Below are 21,043 nucleotides of genomic sequence, written 5' to 3'. Positions count from 1 at the left end.
ACCTAAATTTATCATTTCTTTTACATTTTTGATGTTGTGTGCGTATTGTGTACAGCTCAATATAAGTGAATTGATCCCTACTCACAAATTAGCGTAAAAGTGGCTCTATATATCATATGTATACAGTGTGCGAAATTAACCATGGACCGATAGACAATTGTCTATAGAAAATCGAGTCGGTCTATAACAATCAAAATAGCTATAGACCAACTTGTCTATAGGAATTCTGAGTAAATAACTGGTTCTCTGTTGCTTATTTAACATATCTATGAGAAGCGGGACCAGTTTATATGTAGTACGCCAATGTTTCTGTTTACCCCTTAGCTGTAATAAAATGTTCCCCAATGTAATTACAAATCATTCGAATCAGATTATTCAATTTGATATTTACTTCAATGTACGCCATTTTCGTGCAAATTCGCAATGTCCTTTTAGATGGTTTTAAAAATACGTGAAAGATGCACGCACTTGAATCAAACGGAAAGCGGTCATTACAAGTTCCAGCAAGGCCAAAGTCGTAGAAAATCATGAGAAAACGAAAGGTAGTAGAAGTACGTGACTTGGATGAAGAATCAGATAGTGAAACTGAGCTGGAACAAAATGAAAAAGAAAACGAAATTCTAATTGAAAAGCTTGCCGTGCATGCAATTGAAAAAGAATATAATTAGACTATGAACAAATTGCCAAACCGAATTTGTATCAATTATTTATTTTTTAATAACAATGAATATTGCATGTTAAATTTTGGTCTATAGGAATTTGTTGTGGTCTATAGGAAATAAAATGACTATGGACCGAAAGTTTATAGGACTTTAAAGTTAGTTTCGCACACTGTATATATATATATATTATGTATCTATAGTGGAAAGATCTAATCACTCTTACGATAACCTCGTAGCATAGCACTTACATAATAATTGGAAGAAAACTAAACAAACAAACCAAAAAACAAAAGCAAAAAAAAAAAAAAAAAAAAAAAATAGAAAAGAAACTCACAACAACAACAAACATAAAAAAGAAACAAAAACAAAGTAAACAAACAAACAACCAGTTTAATTACACTTCATTTAAAATCAAAACATCAAGATTGGTCATTTGTACATTTCATCTGTGTAATTTTTATTGAATACAGGCATTATTTATAAAAGGTATGTGTAAACAAGGATTAACGTTTTTCTTTTAAATCATAAATCAAAGCAAATATCTTATGTTGTGTTGTATAGATAAGATAAGATAAGATAAGTTTATTCCAATTTTGGACCCAGAGGGCATAACAGTAAGACAGTTTATAAAGAAGGAAATTCAAAAAAGAAAGAAAGTTTACAACATTAACTACAGGTTACAGAGACTGCAAACTGCATGTGGATGCAGCATGTTGGGGACACAAGTACATACATATATGAATTGCTAATCATGTATATATACAAGTAGATGGACAGTATCAGTATTGTACCAATATATGAATAATAAACTATAATGATTTTTGCAGTTTTAAAGCATCACTTCTTTTTCTGAAAGTTTGCACTAAATATTCACTCAATTTGACAATTACTGGTTTGTCTTCATTAATCATTAACCAAGTAAATTTGTTCTTATTTGTTCGATAGATAAAATTTTTGTTGAGCTTGTAGATACCATTAAAAAACATATTTCTCTCTTCAACATAGAATGGACAATCAGTAAGGAAATGAAATTCATCTTCAACACAATTAAGGTTACATAATTCACATATTCTTTTGTTTCTTTCTAAAGAAATCTTCTGGCCAGAATTGGATTTTGTAAATTCATATCTTCCTCTTTCAATTCGAAGGTCATGTGTACTAATTCGAAATCTACATATAGACTAATATAGTTTTTCTTAATTCTAGGGATTCTAAAAATATATAACTTTCCATAGTAAAGTTTTCTTTATACAAAAAATATGTTGTGAGTTTTCCTGATTTCTGACCCTCTTCACGTCGTTTTGATCAGTAAAGTAAAAATTGTTTCCGTACCTGATTCTTCAATTGTTTTTTGAAAAATGAGAATTTGAGATTTTTACAATTGGGTACCAAAATGCCCATTTTTTCCTTAAAATGATTAACGTTTTTGTACCAACAATTTATATTATATGAATTCAGATTGATATTCTCTGTATAAGCACTGTATAACAGGGATGGTTCTGGGCAATTCTTGAGTCTATGCCAATATAGTAAAATACTTTGGATTATAGAGCAGAACATAGGATATCTACCCAATTCAGAGATTATTGCAATATTAGTACTTCTTTTACCGGCACCCAGTAGATGTTTACAAAACTTAATATTCAGGTTTTCTACCTCCCAATTTTTAAAGATATCATATAAATCTCTGTCTTTTTCCAGCATGCATGTTGAAAGTGTTCCCCATATCTCGCAGCCATACAAGGCGATGGGTTTTACCATATGGTCAAAAAGATGCAAAAATGTTTTAATTGGTGGATCGATAGATTTGATGTCTTTATAAAGTTTGAATGAGGCCTTAAGAGCTTTATTGTATAGATCAGATTTTGCTTCCTTGAAGGATAATATTACTCCTAGATATTTATATTTGTTAGTACATTCAATACATATGTTACCGAACATAAAATTTTCTTTAATTAGGTGTCCGCTTTTATTAAAAATGACTACTTTTGTCTTATTGGTATTAATTTCTAAGCACCAATCGTTGCAATATTTTTCAAGTAAGTTTAGTTTGTTTTGTAGTCCATTTTGGTTTTCTGAAAGCAGTACAAGATCATCCGCATATAGAAGAGAGGTGATTTTCTTTCCAGAAAGATTGTATATATTTCTATAGTAAAGTAAATAGATCAGGATTTTTGTTTTGTTTTAGGCGTGTGCTTGTGTTCTTAATATTGTGTAAGCCCATTCCAAATCGTTCTACGCAATCGTTAATGTCTACCGCTCGCTTTTGATACCCGATGTGTACGACCCCCGGATGTTTTTCAAAAATTCTGACCGACATGATGTTTTCTACAGCAAAAGGAAAACGAGCGTGCCTTCTTTCAAGCTTTGAAAGGAAATCAAGCAACAGTGATATTTGTTATCGGCCACTGGAAAAAATTACCCAATTTTAATGAATGAACGGACTTGCAAATCGCCGGTTGAGGTGTCTATATTTCTGGATTTTGACTGCTGTAGTTTGGCAAAGCCCAATATGTAAGTAAATAGAATGACAGGGGGGAATGTAGACCAGGGGGTTCCGATAACATATCCGGCGGATATTCCATTGTTGAAGCGCAACTCCAATGCCAAGACTAACATCAAAGCACATCTAAACAACACAATACACATACCGATCGACTCGAACAGATTGGATGTTTTCAAGGAGGTCGGCGCTTGATGTAAACAAAACAGTGAGTGCGTTCCGATCGACTATTATTTACCGTTCTCGCATCGTTCGAAAACATGGCAGATACCGCAGCTCCCGCGAAAAAGGTTTCCAAGCCCAAGGTGCCCGCAGCGCACCCAAAATACATCGACATGATCAAGGCTGCCCTCGGGTCACTGAAAGAGCGTGGTGGATCTTCTAAACAAGCCATTCTTAAGCACCTGATGGCCAATTATAAAGTGGGTAATGACGTCAACTCCATCAATGCCCACCTCAAAATGGCCCTTAAGAATGGAGTCAAAAAGGGTGCTTTGAAGCAAGCCAAGGGTAAAGGTGCCAGTGGCTCCTTCAAGCTTGGAGATAAGCCCAAGGCTGAGCAGAAGCCTAAAGCCAAGAAAGTAGCCAAACCAAAGGCTGCCAAACCTAAGAAGGCTGCTGCCAAGCCCAAGAAGGCGGCCGTAGAGAAAAAAGTGAAGAAGACGCCAAAGAAACCAGCCGCACCCAAGAAGGCCAGGACTCCCAAGAAGAAGGCGGCAGCAAAGTCCCCCAAGAAGCCCGCAGCCAAGGCCCCCAAGAAGCCCGCCGCCAAAAAATCCAAGACCCCCAAGAAGGCCGCCGCCAAGAAATAAGCAGTCTTTGCAATATTCCTGCACAGAGTCTTTACTCACCAAACAAAAGCCCTTTTTAGGGCTACCAACATTTTTAGAAAAGATGCTGTTCTTACACGTGTGAGAGAAATGCGTTTCTACGTCATTTAAGTGAATACTGATTCAAGCTGTTTTAATGTTTTCATACTTTGATTTACTTGTCCTGCATGGCATTCAGTTAAAAGAGGGGAGGGAGAGGAAACTAACCCACGCTTTTACAAACAACATGACATTTTTTTATCTGATTTATCAACTCTCCCTTCCTAAAGCTGTAGGGTAAGAAATAAGATGGAGACCGGTGAATTATGACAACATAGTACAGTACCTGCATCATTGAGTCCTCATTCGTTTGAGTAAAGCTAGCTGAATTGAAACATTCATATATATATATATATGCATTTCTTATACATCCAATGGCTTGATTGTTTTCATTCGGTTTATTGTCCGATAAGAAAACAAAAATTAAAAGTATCATCCGTGGACTTTTATTTCAGTACTTGATTTGTATACAGTCCAGGTTTGGCAGGACTACACATAATTCACTCTCATAATGCAATGTTTCATGTGTGTAACAATGTTTTCAGACTTTAGTCAACTAGAAATGTCTGATCAGTGTCTAAAAGTGAAAAAATGGGGTTCTTTCTTTGTTAGGAACAGAGTGACGACACATCACCTCTAAGAGTAAGTTGTAATTCTCACACGTCTAATTTAGTCTTCAAAATGAAATAAGGATTTACACATTTTAAACAGTTCTCTGTTGTCCAGAGACTCGCTCACTTCATGTGTACATCAACTTCATAGCCTCAATGTTGTTCAAGATTTATATAGAGGAGTGATTTTTGTTAGGATGTAACAGTAGTCTAGGATATTCTGGAATGATTTGGGGTCTTGAAATTCACAAAGCTGTCCGAAAAAGTCAGTAGTCACAACTAACTAGTACTAATAACATCAAATCCTATGACAATGATGTTAGTCACAACTATTATTAAGTGAAAACAAACAAAAATTTAATGACTTTTTTTTTATTGGGTGTTTCTTGAATTCCAAGAATTATGATTATTCTAGTAAGAATGCAATGTCATATATCATCTCTATCCAAATATATTTGAGGTCTGCTTTTGTCAAATAACTATTTTGCAACCTCTTTGTTAAATGTTCAGGTTACAAATTTGGTAATCATTGATTTAAACTATATTTATATGTATCGGTGCAAAATATACAAACAGGTGAGAAAGGAAGACTTCAAAACAAAATTCTATGTACGAATGAATGTATGTATGTACATACGTACGTATACATGTACTAAGAACTTTGGGAATCTGGGATATTTCAATTGCACATGATAAATATACAAAATTTAGTATTAATATGATATTATGTATATTTATGTGCTATTGAAATATCCCAGATTCCAAAAGTTCTTAGTACATGTACATATTTTAAATACTTATGGTAGAAGACTGCCAGTCTGATCGACTGGGCACAAAGCACTGTCCCTTGGTACCTAGCTCTGCATTCAGGACAGCATTTTATACTGTTTCACTTTTACTTCCCACATTGCATCCTTGTTGTGCTGTGCATTTTCATTCTATGTTGTTATGAGCCAATTTCAGATCAATGTTAATATAGAAGTCCTTTACATATGTACATGTATGTGTGTATACAATCATGTATGTGTATAAATGTATGTGTATATATGTGTTTATGTATACATGTATATGTACGGTGTGTGTATCTATAAGTATATGATATCATGTGTTTATAATGAATATAATAAAATTGTGTATGCTCACTGAGGGTCCTTAACTGGTGAATAAATAAATAAATGCATCTCCTTTTAAATGTTTTTAACATTTACTTGTCTGTCCATACTTTTGTATCCACAAATAAATGTTTACAATTGTACCCTGAAATCCCTTGTAACACCCCATCCCCTTCACTGTTTTTCTTTTCTTTTTTTTTTTTTTTTTTTTTTACAAGTTTATGAATTCTGTGCAAAATGTGGATTGAAATGTCCCAAGTCAAGACCAATCAACGCTGCATACCAGCGGCTAATCGCAGAGTGTCTTTCTGAACCGCTTAACCAATGACAAGTGTCGTAAGATATGAGAGCGCCGATTTCAATTTGCTTATAAACTCTAGTGTTTCCGATCGGGCAGTTAATTCTATCCGAATAATTGGAGAAGATGGCACGTACAAAGCAGACCGCAAGAAAATCTACTGGAGGCAAAGCCCCACGAAAACAGTTGGCTACTAAGGCCGCCCGTAAGAGCGCCCCAGCCACCGGTGGCGTCAAGAAGCCCCACAGATACAGGCCAGGAACTGTCGCTCTTCGTGAGATCAGACGGTACCAGAAAAGCACTGAGCTTCTCATCAGGAAACTCCCATTCCAGCGTCTGGTCCGTGAAATTGCACAGGACTTCAAGACCGATCTGCGTTTCCAGAGCTCTGCCGTTATGGCCCTTCAGGAAGCTAGCGAGGCCTACCTTGTAGGACTTTTTGAGGATACCAACTTGTGCGCTATCCACGCCAAGAGGGTGACCATCATGCCCAAGGATATCCAGCTTGCCAGACGTATCCGTGGCGAGCGAGCTTAATTTCACTCGTGTGACACTCAAAACGGCCGTTTTCACGGCCACCTAATTCTTTCGAAAAGATGCCTTCATATTGCTCTTGATCAAGAAACTTGTCGTGAATAAAGTATGACTGAATGACATGCATAACCCTACTACCACAAACTACTTGACCCAAGTCTGGTAAATTTCTGTAAAATAAGAAGTTTTAACGCAACTTCAGTAATGAAACTAAATGCTGCGAATGTGAACACGTACAAAACAGTAGTATACATTGCAGAGCATCAATTGTATAGATGACAACAAATGCACATTGAAAATCCTTGTCAGCAGGAAAGTACACAACAAACCTAGAGAATAGCTGTATAGAACGTACTAAGAACGCATACATAGAGACATCGGTAGTCTGTAGTACACACTAAAACAACCTACCTTAATTCTAGAAGGGTCAGATACTACGGTATTTCATTCAACCAACTCGGGGCTTTTGAGGGCATGTAAAGCATGCATTAATAAGAGAAAGGGGTTCAAATAATAGCTAGCATCAATAGCGCACGGAGAAAATCTATAACAACAACAAAATATATCAATAAAAACCCAGATGTAGAAATATGTAGACGTTAGGGGGGTCATGATTATTCTGAGAGGTCAATGAAATCTTCACTTCGTATTACATTCTTGCGTATATAATCACAGAACATCGTATATTTCATTATGTTAATTCAAATCTTGTCTGAAATCAGTATTACACGTGTAACACCGTGTTAAATGTGTGCAGTGCAGAAATGTGAACTCTGACAGTAATAATATATCCCCAGGATTGTTATTTATTTATATTGTAATTAATTACTAGTTAATCTGTACACCCCCACCCCCTTGAGGGTCCTTAATTGATGAATTAACATGTCATAACATTTTATATCAGGAGACCATACATACAGTCTAACAAAGGGCTTGAATTTCTTTTTCAACTTGCACAGATATAATATTTCTTATTTTCAACATGTTGAGTAGAAATTTGCTTAGCTTGATTAATAATGGATTATCTTTATTATTTACCTTTTCTCTCCCCCTTTTTTTGTTGTTGTTTTTTGGATATAGTATAGTAGACTTTCACAGTTGTGAGCCATGTTTTCATATTAATTACCCTAATAAAAACAAATGCTATTGTTGTGTGTTAATTAAAAGGAAAACAAAACGATGATTTAAAAAAAAAAACAGAACAGTAACTAAGCTAGGAAATCTCAAATGTGTGCGTAGATAAAATATTATATTGCTATCAAAATAAATAAATACTTGTATACTAGTATACTATGCAAGAGAAATGTAAACAAACACAGGTAGGCGCGTTTAGCGAGAACCAATCAAGATGTAGTTAACAGCGCTTCTTCGGACACGACAATCGACTAGCCGAAGTTTCAAGGTATTATGCGCTCTAACGGGTCGTCAATTAGGGCTATGTAAACCAGCAATTTCTCAATTTGTCAGGTCATTCAGCACTTGTCTATTGATCAGCAATCATGTCAGGAAGAGGCAAAGGAGGAAAAGGTCTTGGAAAGGGGGGCGCCAAGCGTCACAGGAAAGTCCTTAGAGATAACATCCAGGGTATTACCAAGCCCGCCATCCGTCGTCTTGCACGTAGAGGTGGAGTCAAACGTATCTCTGGACTCATTTACGAGGAGACCCGTGGTGTGTTGAAAGTTTTCCTTGAGAACGTGATTCGTGATGCTGTCACCTACACCGAGCACGCCAAGAGAAAGACAGTCACAGCCATGGATGTTGTCTACGCCCTCAAGAGACAGGGACGCACCCTTTACGGATTCGGTGGTTAGATACTCTTGTCACCGTTTGTGCATCCCAGCGCAAAAACAAAACGGCCGTTATAACGGCCACCAAATTCTTTGAAAAGACGCCTCTATGAAACGTTATCAAGAGAAACGGTTACCCTGTATTGTACTTTTAGTTAACAAATTGGCATACAACTTGTTAAGAAAAGGTATGCACTTTGTGGTTAACATGTTTCATTTGCAGTGAAGAGATTTCAATTTGATACTTGGATTTCTTTTCATATCAAGTAAATAGTCAGACTACACCACAACTTTGTAGGTTTATGTTAACAAACAACCAAATGATATCCAAGATCATTATGGAGCAGAAAGGCTGACCATGCAAATCCTATACTCCCAATAAATTTACATTGTGAGCATGGTAATATATATATCGCACACATTTATCTAGATGGATTCTTTATTTATCACACAATAACAAATGATTTGAACATGTTACACATGAAGGAGACAAAACGAAGACTTAAAAAGCAGCTGATAATATTGTGATAACCCCCGTATTACAAAATATCCCACGTCACGGTATACAAAGTACTAATTAGTACTATAGATATTTTAAAATGCATACCATGTAGGCACATGTTAAATTAAATTGATTATAGATATATGTTATTGCTTCTTGCCGTCACAAATGTCCTAAACATGTTTTTCTTTTTTCTTCTTTTTTTATACAAACTCTTTTATTGCTAGGAATGCTGAAATAGCAAACTCAAGACTTTCTATTTAGCAGATTCCTCTGTGGAAGGCAAAGTAAATGTAATATATGCTTTCATCTTAATTAACATGGGTATCTAGTTTACCCTTTGGTGACAGTTGACTTTCGTAACATATGCATTTACTAATTCTGTACATTGTAACTGGAAAGTAATTGCAAACCGTGAGATACTGATGCGTGGCACACCTACACAATATAAACCAATACACAATATGCAGTCGCATGAAAGATGTTGTACAAACTTTTTTTCCAAGATTGGATTCATAAAGAGACTATCATTATCAATTCACCTATTAAGGGCCTGTTGGGGGACATGTGCATTTTTTAAATATAATCTTACACATGCGATTCAACATTTCATATAATAATGTGTGTATCTGTTTATTCTACATGTTTCTGTTTTCTATCCTTTAAATAGCACCGACTCTTGCTGCCTCTTGTTGATGTATCAGGCATATTATATATTGCACTAGGGAAAACACACATGTATCAACTGAGTACTGATCAATGCCTACATGCGAAACTTAAAATGCCTCCAATGAGTGTATTACTCTTTACTGTGTATCGTCTTTACTTGTATCAACAATTATATACTTTGAATTACATGTTTATGCTCATTTGGGCCCTGAGTTGGTAATAAATACTATTCTATACTATTAGCTGTCATAAAACTGTGATTTACTATTTCAATGACAGAAAATAAGACTTACTAGAAACTTTTTTGTTAATATCAATATTTCTCTATAATGCTATATATTCAACAGAGCCAAAATGTTTATTTTGATAACATCTTCATCTTAGTGTCAATTTTATCAATGACTGGTTAAAGTTACAAACAAAGCTATCACAATAAGTGATGAAATGTATGCAGTTGAAAATGAACACAATGAGATATACATTTGTTTGTTTGTGTATTCTGAATGGCTGGTCTTGAATTCCATTTCAATAGAGTACAGTGTGTAGTTTCAACACATAGTACACTTGTATATCAAGCCAATTTTACTTTACGGCAGTGAGATTTGGGGAATTTTTAATCGCCCTTCTTTTTTCAATCGCAATGATATCTCCTTACATGATTTTTACTCTAAATTAAAATGTGAAAACCTCCATGTAAAATTCTGTAAATTTATTCTAGGTCTTCATAGAAAAAGTTCAAACTTTGCAACACTATCCGAACTTGGTAGGTTTCCATTACATTTTGATGTAGTGAAAAATATAATAAAATATGTAAACAGATTAGAAAATCTGGGTACTTCTTTTTCTCTACTAAATGCTGCATACATGCAAAGTAAGCATAATGCTTGTACATTAAAATCGCAGTCATGGTACTATGGTGTGGTGCAAAAGTTATTTGGAATTGTTGGAATTAGAAACAGTCATATTGCAATCAATAACCTATCAATTTTTAAGAAAAAATGTAAGGAATTGTTATGCAATCATTATTTGAAAGAATGGGGACATATCAGAAGTTTACAATATGGAAAACTTGAAACTTATGTTAAATTTAAAACTAATTTTGTTTTTGAAAACTACTTAACACTCTTACCACCTGCACAACGTAGAACACTTGCAAGATTACGTACATCAGCGCACAATTTACCAGTAGAACGAGGTCGTTATTCAGGAATCCCTAGACATTTAAGATTTTGCACAAAGTGTTCTTCTTGTAAAATTGGTGATGAAATTCATCTAATTTTTGAATGTTTAACTTATAACTCACTCAGGCAGAACATGTATGAAATTATAAAACAACAATGTGAACATTTTTCCAGTCTTGACAACATGAATAGATTAATATGGTTACTCAATTGTGAAAATACTGATGTACTTGTAGCCCTTTGCGATTTGATTAAAGAAGCAATATAAAATGAAACATGTGAAAGTTCAAACCAATATGTTTATACATAATTATGCACTCCTTGTAAACATGACATGTTGACTTAGTACCAATGCACCGTCCCGTGGTATCTTTTGCATTCCATTCAATCATATGTACTTGTACTACGTGCCTTTTACTATTATTATGTGTCATTGCATATATTGTTATTTTCTTCCTGTGTGTATTTCTGACTGTTTTGCATTAGGATACACGGTGGTACTTACATATATTACATCAAGTAATGTCTCATGTTATGTACATTGTCTAAGCTCATACTACTAGTATTACTGTATATTATGTGTGAACCATATGAAACCATATTGCACATATGCACTCATTATAAACATGACATGTTGATCTAGTACCAATGCACCGTCCCGTGGTATCTTTTGCATTACAGTGGAGTTAATCATATGTACTTTACTACCTTTACTATTATTACATGTAGAGTTGTTATGTACATGTATATATATAGATCTCTCTCTCTCTATATATATATATATATTTTTTCCCTATGTGTATTTCTTACTGTTTTGCATTAGGATACAAGATGGTACTTACATATAATGCAAATAAGATTATCATGTTCAAACGTCTCATGTATGAACATTGCTCATACTAATAGTGCAGATTTTACTCTTGTTTTGTTTTTCTTTTTATCGTCATTGCACATTTGAAATGTTAACAATCATGTATGCCCGAGAGGGCCCTAATTTGGAAATAAATCATATTCTATGCATATTTTGTAGATATGCAATGTCAACCAATAAACGTTTCTCAATGCATTGTTATAAAAGGCATCTTTTCGAAAAATTTGTGTGGCCCTGAAAAGGGCCGTTTGAGTATGAGGTTCAAGTCCTTGCTGAGTTTACTTGCTGCTGGTGTACTTGGTGACAGCCTTGGTACCCTCAGAGACGGCGTGCTTGGCCAATTCACCGGGCAAGAGAAGTCGGACAGCGGTCTGGATTTCTCTGCTGGTGATGGTTGAGCGTTTGTTGTAGTGGGCCAGGCGGGAAGCTTCAGCGGCGATTCTCTCGAAAATGTCATTGACAAACGAGTTCATGATGCTCATAGCTTTGCTGGAAACGCCAGTGTCTGGGTGGACCTGCTTCAGGACTTTGTAAATGTAGATGGCATAGGATTCCCTCCTCTTCCTGCGCCTCTTCTTGTCCCCAGTTTTCTGGGTCTTCGCCTTAGTGGCGGCTTTCTTAGCTCCTTTCGATCCGGCTTTAGGTGGCATGTTTACAAGTAAACTATGTGTGGAACAAATGGCCGCTCTGCTATTTATATTACACGGTCGGATAACGGCGGATAAGCGTATTACGGACCTCCTTGTAAACATTGATTCGTTCGGTGTGCGCCAAGGTACGAGAAACACGATGGCCACGATTGGCTGGCAGTTGAATCCGACTGCGTGTTTAAAAAGGTTGATGTATTGCGTACGAGGGCTATTCGTTGCTTTGATTTCGTCAGCGCACCGTATTGAATCAAGATGTCAGGACGTGGTAAAGGAGGCAAAGTGAAGGGAAAGGCAAAGAGCCGATCCTCCCGTGCGGGACTTCAGTTTCCCGTGGGTCGTATCCACCGTCTGCTGAGGAAGGGGAACTACGCCGAGAGAGTGGGAGCCGGCGCCCCCGTGTACCTGGCCGCCGTTCTGGAGTACTTGGCCGCCGAAGTCTTGGAATTGGCAGGCAACGCCGCCCGTGACAACAAGAAGTCCAGAATCATTCCCCGTCACCTGCAGCTGGCCATCCGCAACGACGAGGAGTTGAACAAACTTCTGTCCGGCGTGACTATCGCCCAGGGTGGTGTCCTGCCCAACATCCAGGCCGTGCTCCTCCCCAAGAAGACCCAGAAACCCGCCAGCAAGTAAAGAAGTACAAAGTCTGCTTGCAGGACCTATAACAAACGGCCGTTTTCACGGCCACCAACCTTTTTTGAAAAGACACTTCTATAAGCATCGAAATGTCAAGAATGGCAGTCTAATCTTACATTCAATGCTCACTGAGAAATGGGGATGACAATATTTGCAGTCATTCATACATTTCAAGGCGCAAAAAAAGCGCTATATAAATTGTCCTCACTCCTTTGGACTTCATTGAGAAATCATGGAAATACCAAAAGGAAATGAGTTTTTATTTGCATTCTTTTTTTATTTTTCTCAACCAGCTCTGTAGTTTGTCAATGGAAGAGTAAAACAAGGGTGCCAAAACTTTTGAAATACAGGGCGAGTGATCGTATATCTTCACGTGGTCATTCTTGCTTTTAATTTACATAGACGAAAAGCCACAAAGGAAATGATTTTGTACCAGTATGAATGTGAGAAATAGAGGTAGACATGGAGCTACCTGACATTAGATAGGGTGATCATGATGTGATGGGGCAATAAAAAAAAAATGGAAAGAGAACAAAATCTTTGGAGACGACATAGACGATCCTGGTACATGGATTGTAAATATATCCGCAAACAAAATATCACTATCTTGGCCGAATTGTTTTATCTCCGAAATATACTCAATTTATTTATGGATTCACCAATCCTGTTACACAATATCAGATATATAATGACAACAAACTAAATACTAACAGTTCATTTACATATATGTAAATACAAGTATATATTTGACATGTACCTGTGATATTAGACTGCATGTATGCAATTTAGTATTGCATATCAACATAAATTAAATGTAGTTAATGAGTTATAGCACTTTACTTTGGGTGCGCAATTCAAAACATTCATGTAAAAATTCACACAATCTTCTGACATGAACGACATTGACAGGGTTGCATAGTACTTTACAGTGATTTTCCTTTGATATATCTTCATCTGAATTGTAGATGTTCAAAGGGTAATATTTCTTTCCTATATCTTTATACATGAAGCAGTCATATATAAAAAAAAAAAAGTGTTTTATAAAAAAAAACCTGTAGTTTGTCGCAAAATGACGACTTTACTTATAAGCATGAAGAATTTATTTTTGGTTCATATAAATACTAAACATTTGTTGAACATTTTCTGAATACATTCGATCCATGGGTTTTCGAACCCCTTTCCTCCGCAAATGGTATGCTCAAATATATATATCGTATTTATTTTAAACCTTGACGTACGCAGGAAAACGCCCTCCGTATAAACCGACAACTTTCTTGAAAAACGATTTTCAGTTTCGGTGATTAATTTCACATGAACACGTTCGACTGGGTCTAGAAATTTCACACTGGGTGTGATGCTTACTTTGTCCAACAAGTCAAACGGGTACATGAAATGGTGTAACTCGACTTCTTTCTTTCGTTAGAAAATCAGATTCCTCCTCATTAAATAACACCCATTCGTAGACGAAAACGAGTACATACTATTGCAAAAAGAACTATTGATCCTGGCAAATGATCGAACTTTAAGAACATTAGAAATCATTGTATTTGCACCGTGCAAACGCAACGGACAGATACCACACACACGACTGTAATTAGTACTCTTAAATCTCACCTATTCGCGAAACACATACATGTAATAGATAATCCATATTGTGCCTGTGGAAAAATCGAAACAACAACACACTTTTTACTTGAATAAATTTATTGATCCATTAAGACCAATAACTGTAAATATCCTTGTACATGGAGACTTTACTAAAAATAATTTCTATATTAAAAATAGTTTCATTATATGCATGTGCATCATCCAAAAGATATGTAGCTTAATCTCATCGACTTCCGCTTAAATGTGTAGAGTGGTGGAATTTCTTGTTTGGAAGTTATTGTATATCCATTTCTGATGAACTTAGGTCATAACATCTCTTCCAATGATGATCTATTTACTTGTTAGATTTTTCTTCTTTCATTTTTCTTTACTTCCTCGTTGTCATTTTTGTCATGTGCAACGGGCAAATGCACACTTACCATTCAAAGTTTTAAATTCAAGGAAACGGATTAATATAAGTTGCTATACGACTTGATTCCGAATCCTGTGTGCATATAACGTATTGTGTATATACATATATTGATTTATTCAAATGAAATAAAGTTTAAACTCATTTTTTTTATCATCCCATACGTACGTTTTATCGCCTGCTTATAGGATAAACCTGATTTTTAAGATTGTTTTAATTTGAAACCTCTTTGTTTTATCGAAACCTTTTAAACAAACAGAGCTATTACTATTTAACAGAAAAGTATAGGCAAATCGTAAACATGTCCTGAAACCTTTCCCGAGTTTGGATCATGTGTCACCTTCTGAAACTTCAATTGATAATATAGCACCTAAATTTATCATTTCTTTTACATTTTTGATGTTGTGTGCGTATTGTGTACAGCTCAATATAAGTGAATTGATCCCTACTCACAAAGTAGCGTAAAAGTGGCTCTATATATCATATATATACAGTGTGCGAAATTAACCATGGACCGATAGACAATGTCTATAGAAAATCGAGTCGGTCTATAACAATCAAAATAGCTATAGACCAACTTGTCTATAGGAATTCTGAGTAAATAACTGGTTCTCTGTTGCTTATTTAACATATATAATAATAATAATAATAATAATAGTTTATTCACCAATCAAGGGCCCTCGGAGGGCATGTACATGTTAACAGGCAATTAATTATAACAATGAAAATAAATAACACTCAATTAGAAGTACTACTGGTAATACTGACAGAGTTCACACTTCTGCACTGCACATATCTATATAATTATATATGAAATACTGATTACAGACAAGATTTAAATTAACAACATGATAAATAAAATAACCCAACTGCCTCACATAACAGTTACTGGGATAGCAGACAATGATAGTGTCGTGTGAATACTTATATAAAAGAGAATAATAGCATTATATGAAAGAATAAAAAAAAAAAACACAAAAAAAACCCCCACAATATGTTGACCTGATTACAGGGAGCACCAAGGGACAGTGCCTGTTAACAGTCTGGTAATAAATTTATTGTACCAGACCGTTGGTCTTGTACTCCCAGTAACCAAGACAGCTTACTATTGTAAAGTAAAGGAAATGTGTAGAATGCAAAGACATGTATTTACAGTATCACATTACACTATTCAAAATCATCTTACTGAATACAGCATGCTAGTATATTACATATTTACACGCAGGATCCAGTTGTTCTGAATGTTTTATGTCTAAAGCAGGAAGGTTAGAATACTTATATAAAAGAGAATAACGTTATATGAGAAAATAAAACACGATATGTTGACCTGACTACAGGGAGTACCAAGGGACAATGCCTGTTAACAATCTGGTAGTAAATTGTTGTACCAGACTGTTGGTCTTGTACTCCCAGTAGCCAAGACAGCCTACAGGTGTAAAATATGAAGAGAGAAAATGTGCATAATGCAATGAAATGTAACATTTGTAGTATTATATCCCACTGTTTAAAATCATCTTACTAATTTGGATGAGAATATTTTCATCTTCATTGGTCATTAGCCATATAAGTTTTTGATCACTGTCCATCTTTACAAAATTCTTACATGATTTGTCTATCGTTTGGAATAAAATAACCCTTTCTTCTGATAAATGACTACATGAGAATAAAAAATGTTTTTCGTCATCCACTGAATTGTTGTTGCATCTTAGACAAAATCTCTCGTGTCGAGGGATTTTTTGGTAACGTCCCCTTTCAATGTTTAGTCTATGAGCTGATATACGCAAACGTGTTAGACTTCTCCTTTGCTCAAAATTTTTAATTGAACTCAAATAATTCTCAAAACCAAAGTTTTGTTTAAAAGTAGAAAAGCGATTTAGTTTTTTATCTGAATTTAATGTAAGGTGTGAATGCCATTCTTTGATGTAATGTTTGAATAAACAATTTTTAAGAGCCTTTTTAAACTGGTATGCCCCTTTAATGGGCAAATCTCTAATCCCATTAATATTGGTTATGAAACAGTTTATAGAACCAAACCATGATGAATTGTTTTGTTCAAAAAGTAATTTTGATTCTCGATATGCATCAAACAATAGTGGAAATGACTGACCAAGATTTTCGAGTCTGTACCAGTAACTTAACATACTTTTTAATATGTCAAAGTGAAGGGGGAATCTTCCCAATACGTCAGTTTCGAGATACGAACTCTTCTGTATAGGAGGTGCATTTAGTGGAACTTTGAATGCCTAAGTGGGACAGAGTGTATATACAGCCAACAAGGAAGACGATGAAATGTGTTAAAAGCGGCTTCTCTTTAAATATGTAAATGTGGGAAATACTATCGAAAGAAATGTTTTACCGAAGTGAAAAAATACAAACAATGTCATATTTGCAAAAATATCTTGGATATGGTTTAAATATGTAAATGTGGGAAATACTATCGAAAGAAATGTTTTACCGAAGTGAAAACATACAAACAATGTCATATTTGCAAAAATATCTTGGATATGGTACTTATGACGAACGAAATAACGTGATAGGATAAGAATTCTATGTATTTAATTACTTCCTAAATACTTATCACTTACTTAGTTTGTGTATCAGTCGAATTCGGGTTATCAAACAGCGTATGAAAAACTTCTTTAGTACATTCACTTACGCTGTGATGAATATCTGTCCCACTCCCGCGTGTAAACAAATTCTTTAGCGCCTTACTATGTACGAGAGTTCTCCAAAGGGAAATAACTCGGATGTATCTCGAAACCGGCGTATTCCGACAGTACGGCATAGTTTGTTGCAGATTTATGTACCCCAAATATTGATTTGCAAAATTTGAGATGTAGTTTATCACAAAGTTGGTTTGAGTAAATTTTGTCTATTGTACCACCGGAGTTAGTAGATTTTTTGAAAAAAGGATTGAAATAACCCCAGATTTCCGAAGAATATAATAATATTGGTTTGATGGTATGGTCAAATATATGAGAAATGGTTTTAATATCAGGGTTTAGTGAAATGAAGTCTTTTTTTAGTTTGAATAATGCTTTCAGGGCTTTATGATATAGTTCTTTCTGAGCAGGGGAGAAAGAACCAGATGAACAAAATGAAACCCCAAGGTATTTGTAGTTGGATACACATTCTAGTTCAATACCAGCCAAATAGAATTTAGTTTTCAAGAGTCTGCCTGCCTTGTTAAAAATTAGGATCTTAGTTTTTGAGAAATTAATACTCAAACACCAATCATTACAATACCGCTGCAAAATGTTTAGTTTTTGTTGTAAACCATTAGCTGAGGAGGAAAGTAGAATTATGTCATCAGCATACATTAAACAATTAAATGTTCGAGAATTTAAGACCATAGGATCTGGGGATGAATTGAGATAGTCTGGAAGATCATTAATGAATACTTTAAACAGATTTGGACTTAAATTGTCCCCCTGTTTGACACCTACTTTTATTGAGAGAAAATCGGTGATACCATTACTTAAACGGACACAGGACTTGCTTGAAGAGTACATGCTATTAATCACCTGATAAAAATTTGTTCCAGCTCCCAATTTTAAGAGTTTAAGTTTAATTCCTGAATGAATGACGGTGTCAAATGCTTTATGAAAGTCAATAAAGCAGGCGTACACTCTTCCATCCTTGGTCTTACAATATTTATCTATAATAGTCTTGAGAATAAACATGTGGTCAGAAGTTCTTGCTTTTTGGGTGAAACCTATCTGACATTCATTGATTATACGATGTTTACAGGGCCGTAAATTACATGGAGGCGGAGGAGGCAGCTGCCTCCTCCAACTTTTGAGCCAAAAAAAATTAAAATTTAAAGTTCATTAGAATTTATGTTGTTTCCAATAACTAAGAACATGATACCTCCCTTAAAAAGCATTCCACATCTTTCTTTTAGAATGAGTTAGTCAAGTAACATCTTAGAAGGTCCTAGAACCAAGGATTTTGCACGAAACGTGTTCAGTGTGCACAAAATGTGCTCAGCGTCTGGGGGCCTGGGCGGCCCCCAGACCCCCGCCTAATTTCCTGCCTCCTCCAAATTGAAGGTTAATTTACGTGCCTGGTTTAGTAAGAAATTTATCTAGGTGAATGTCAAGTATTTTATTGAATAATTTCCCAACTGCATTTGTAACCGTTATGCCTCTGTAATTATTTGGATCATTAATGTCATTACTTTTATGGATAGGAGTAATGTAACCTGAAGACCATGGTTTAGGATAATGACCAAAAGTAAGACAGCTGTTGAAAATATTGTAAAAGCATGGCAAGAGATGGGTCTGACCGTATTTAATCATGTAGTTTGAAATTTTGTCTAGACCTGGAGCTTTCCCTACTTTTATTTTGGAAATAGCATTTGATATTTCTGAAATGGATATACGTTTGTCCAAGTCATTAAAACATTTTTCTTTTTCTAACTCATTTAGAATATTATCTAGCTGTGCCAGACGGTGGTTGAAATTTGGTTTGGGTTTGTTCAGGTCATGAAAATGGGAGACCCATGTTGTTGGGTCAATTACATTTGCATTGTTGTTTTTTTCTACTCCCTGAAGTTTCTCAATCAATTTCCATTAAGATTTTGGATTTTCAACATGTAAGGTTTCTAACTGTCTTAATAAAGATTGTTTAAATTCTCGACATTTGAATTTTCTCATTTTGGTATATTCCCTATATAATTTGTAGTAATGGTTTTTCACTATTGGATCTTTCGGAAATTTGGAGTATATTTTACCATAATTAAACAGATTTCTCCGCATGGATTTTAAGTCTATATCGAACCATTTGTGCATTTTTTTTGTTTGTCTTATTGTGTTTAATTTTAGATTTTCGAAGAGATTTGTCTGCTGCTTTAATAATTATATTTGATAATTCTGTGGAGGCATTGTCAATCAGTTCGTGAGAGTCAAGATTTTTACAACTTGAGAGATTTTGTAATCTCTCTTGAATGTTTGTAGAATTAAGGGCTGCCTGAAAAAGAACAGGTGATTCATCTGACCATATGTAGTTTGGTGAAATTGGATGTGTATTAGTATCCTTAGTATTATCAGACTTAAAAGAGAATCTAGCGGACAGTGACCATTGTAGAAGGCAATGACAATCAGACAGTGTAGGTAAAAAATCAGAAATACTGAAATACAATATTTGATTAAAAATATGTTCTGAAGCCAAAACATAGTCTAATGTGCTACAGCCATTTGGTGTAAAACAAGTGTACTTGCCAAACATATCACCAAAAGTACGACCATTCAGTATTCTCAGTTGATTCGCAATGCACATATCAAACAAGTCTTTGCCCCTATTATCTAACTTAGAATCCATATTGTGACGATTTGTAATTTGATTGTCTATAGTATATGATGAATGGAGAGGGAGAAACTCATTATCATCGTTTGCAATAAAGTCTGGATCTGTTGAAACTCTCGCATTGAAGTCACCACATAGTAAAATGTTTCCCTTGGGTTTATAAAATGATATATCTTTTTCAATACAGTCAAGAATATCGTAATTGATGCCCTTGGAATATGAGGAGTTTTCTGGAGGGTTGTATATCATACAAATGTATAAATCTTTGTCAAAATCGAAAAAATCTTTCTCCAGTTTTATCCACTGAAAGTCAGCTTTTGTGTTTTTTAGAATTTTTATATGAGGTTTAAATTCATTTTTACATAGCATTGCTAACCCTCCAAAAGTTCTATTGTTATGTTTAGAAACAGATCTACAGACAAAGTGACAATAGTAGTTTCCAATCTTGTACATTCGTTGTTCATGACTTATATGAGTTTCCGCTAAAAAAATAATATCAAACTATTCAATTTGTTTGAGGAAAGTTGCATGACAAGCGGGACCAGTTTATATGTAGTACGCCAATGTTTCTGTTTACCCCTTAGCTGTAATAAAATGTTCCCCAATGTAATTACAAATCATTCGAATCAGATTATTCAATTTGATATTTACTTCAATGTACGCCATTTTCGTGCAAATTCGCAATGTCCTTTTTGATGGTTTTAAAAATACGTGAAAGATGCACGCACTTGAATCAAACGGAAAGCGGTCAGTACAAGTTCCAGCAAGGCCAAAGTCGCAGAAAATCATGAGAAAACGAAACGTAGTAGAAGTACGTGACTTGGATGAAGAATC

General features: G+C 35.2%; 2 protein-coding genes and 2 pseudogenes across 2 annotated transcripts; 3 read left to right on the top strand and 1 right to left on the bottom strand.

Moving 5' to 3' along the window:
• Nucleotides 1-2,636: 2,636 nt before the first annotated feature.
• On the top strand, nt 2,637-8,666 carry LOC125671886 (histone H3-like). Its single transcript, XM_056161572.1, has 2 exons — nt 2,637-3,857; nt 6,254-8,666. Exons 1-2 carry the CDS (start codon nt 3,426-3,428, stop codon nt 6,590-6,592), a joined length of 771 nt encoding a protein of 256 aa, XP_056017547.1. The 5' UTR covers nt 2,637-3,425; the 3' UTR covers nt 6,593-8,666.
• LOC125671894 (histone H4) lies at nt 8,019-8,618 on the top strand. Its single transcript, XM_056161571.1, has one exon. It carries the CDS (start codon nt 8,089-8,091, stop codon nt 8,398-8,400), a length of 312 nt encoding a protein of 103 aa, XP_056017546.1. The 5' UTR covers nt 8,019-8,088; the 3' UTR covers nt 8,401-8,618.
• Nucleotides 8,055-12,412, bottom strand: LOC125671887 (histone H2B-like; annotated as a pseudogene).
• Nucleotides 12,413-12,469: 57 nt separating this feature from the next.
• Nucleotides 12,470-13,093, top strand: LOC130053910 (histone H2A-beta, sperm-like; annotated as a pseudogene).
• The last annotated feature ends 7,950 nt before the right edge of the window (nt 13,094-21,043 follow it).

The sequence above is a fragment of the Ostrea edulis genome, chromosome 4 (genome assembly GCF_947568905.1).
Source record: "Ostrea edulis chromosome 4, xbOstEdul1.1, whole genome shotgun sequence".
NCBI lineage: Eukaryota > Metazoa > Mollusca > Bivalvia > Ostreida > Ostreidae > Ostrea > Ostrea edulis.
This window is presented reverse-complemented; position numbering and strand designations above follow the sequence as displayed.

Excerpts from the sequence above, each read along its gene's own strand:
- LOC125671886 (XM_056161572.1), top strand. The coding sequence starts at position 3,426 with ATGGCAGATACCGCAGCTCCCGCGAAAAAGGTTTCCAAGCCCAAGGTG. Across the intron at positions 3,858-6,253 it reads AACCAGCCGCACCCAAGAAG|GCCGCCCGTAAGAGCGCCCC; the intron begins GCCAGGACTCCC and ends TTGGCTACTAAG.
- LOC125671894 (XM_056161571.1), top strand. The coding sequence starts at position 8,089 with ATGTCAGGAAGAGGCAAAGGAGGAAAAGGTCTTGGAAAGGGGGGCGCC.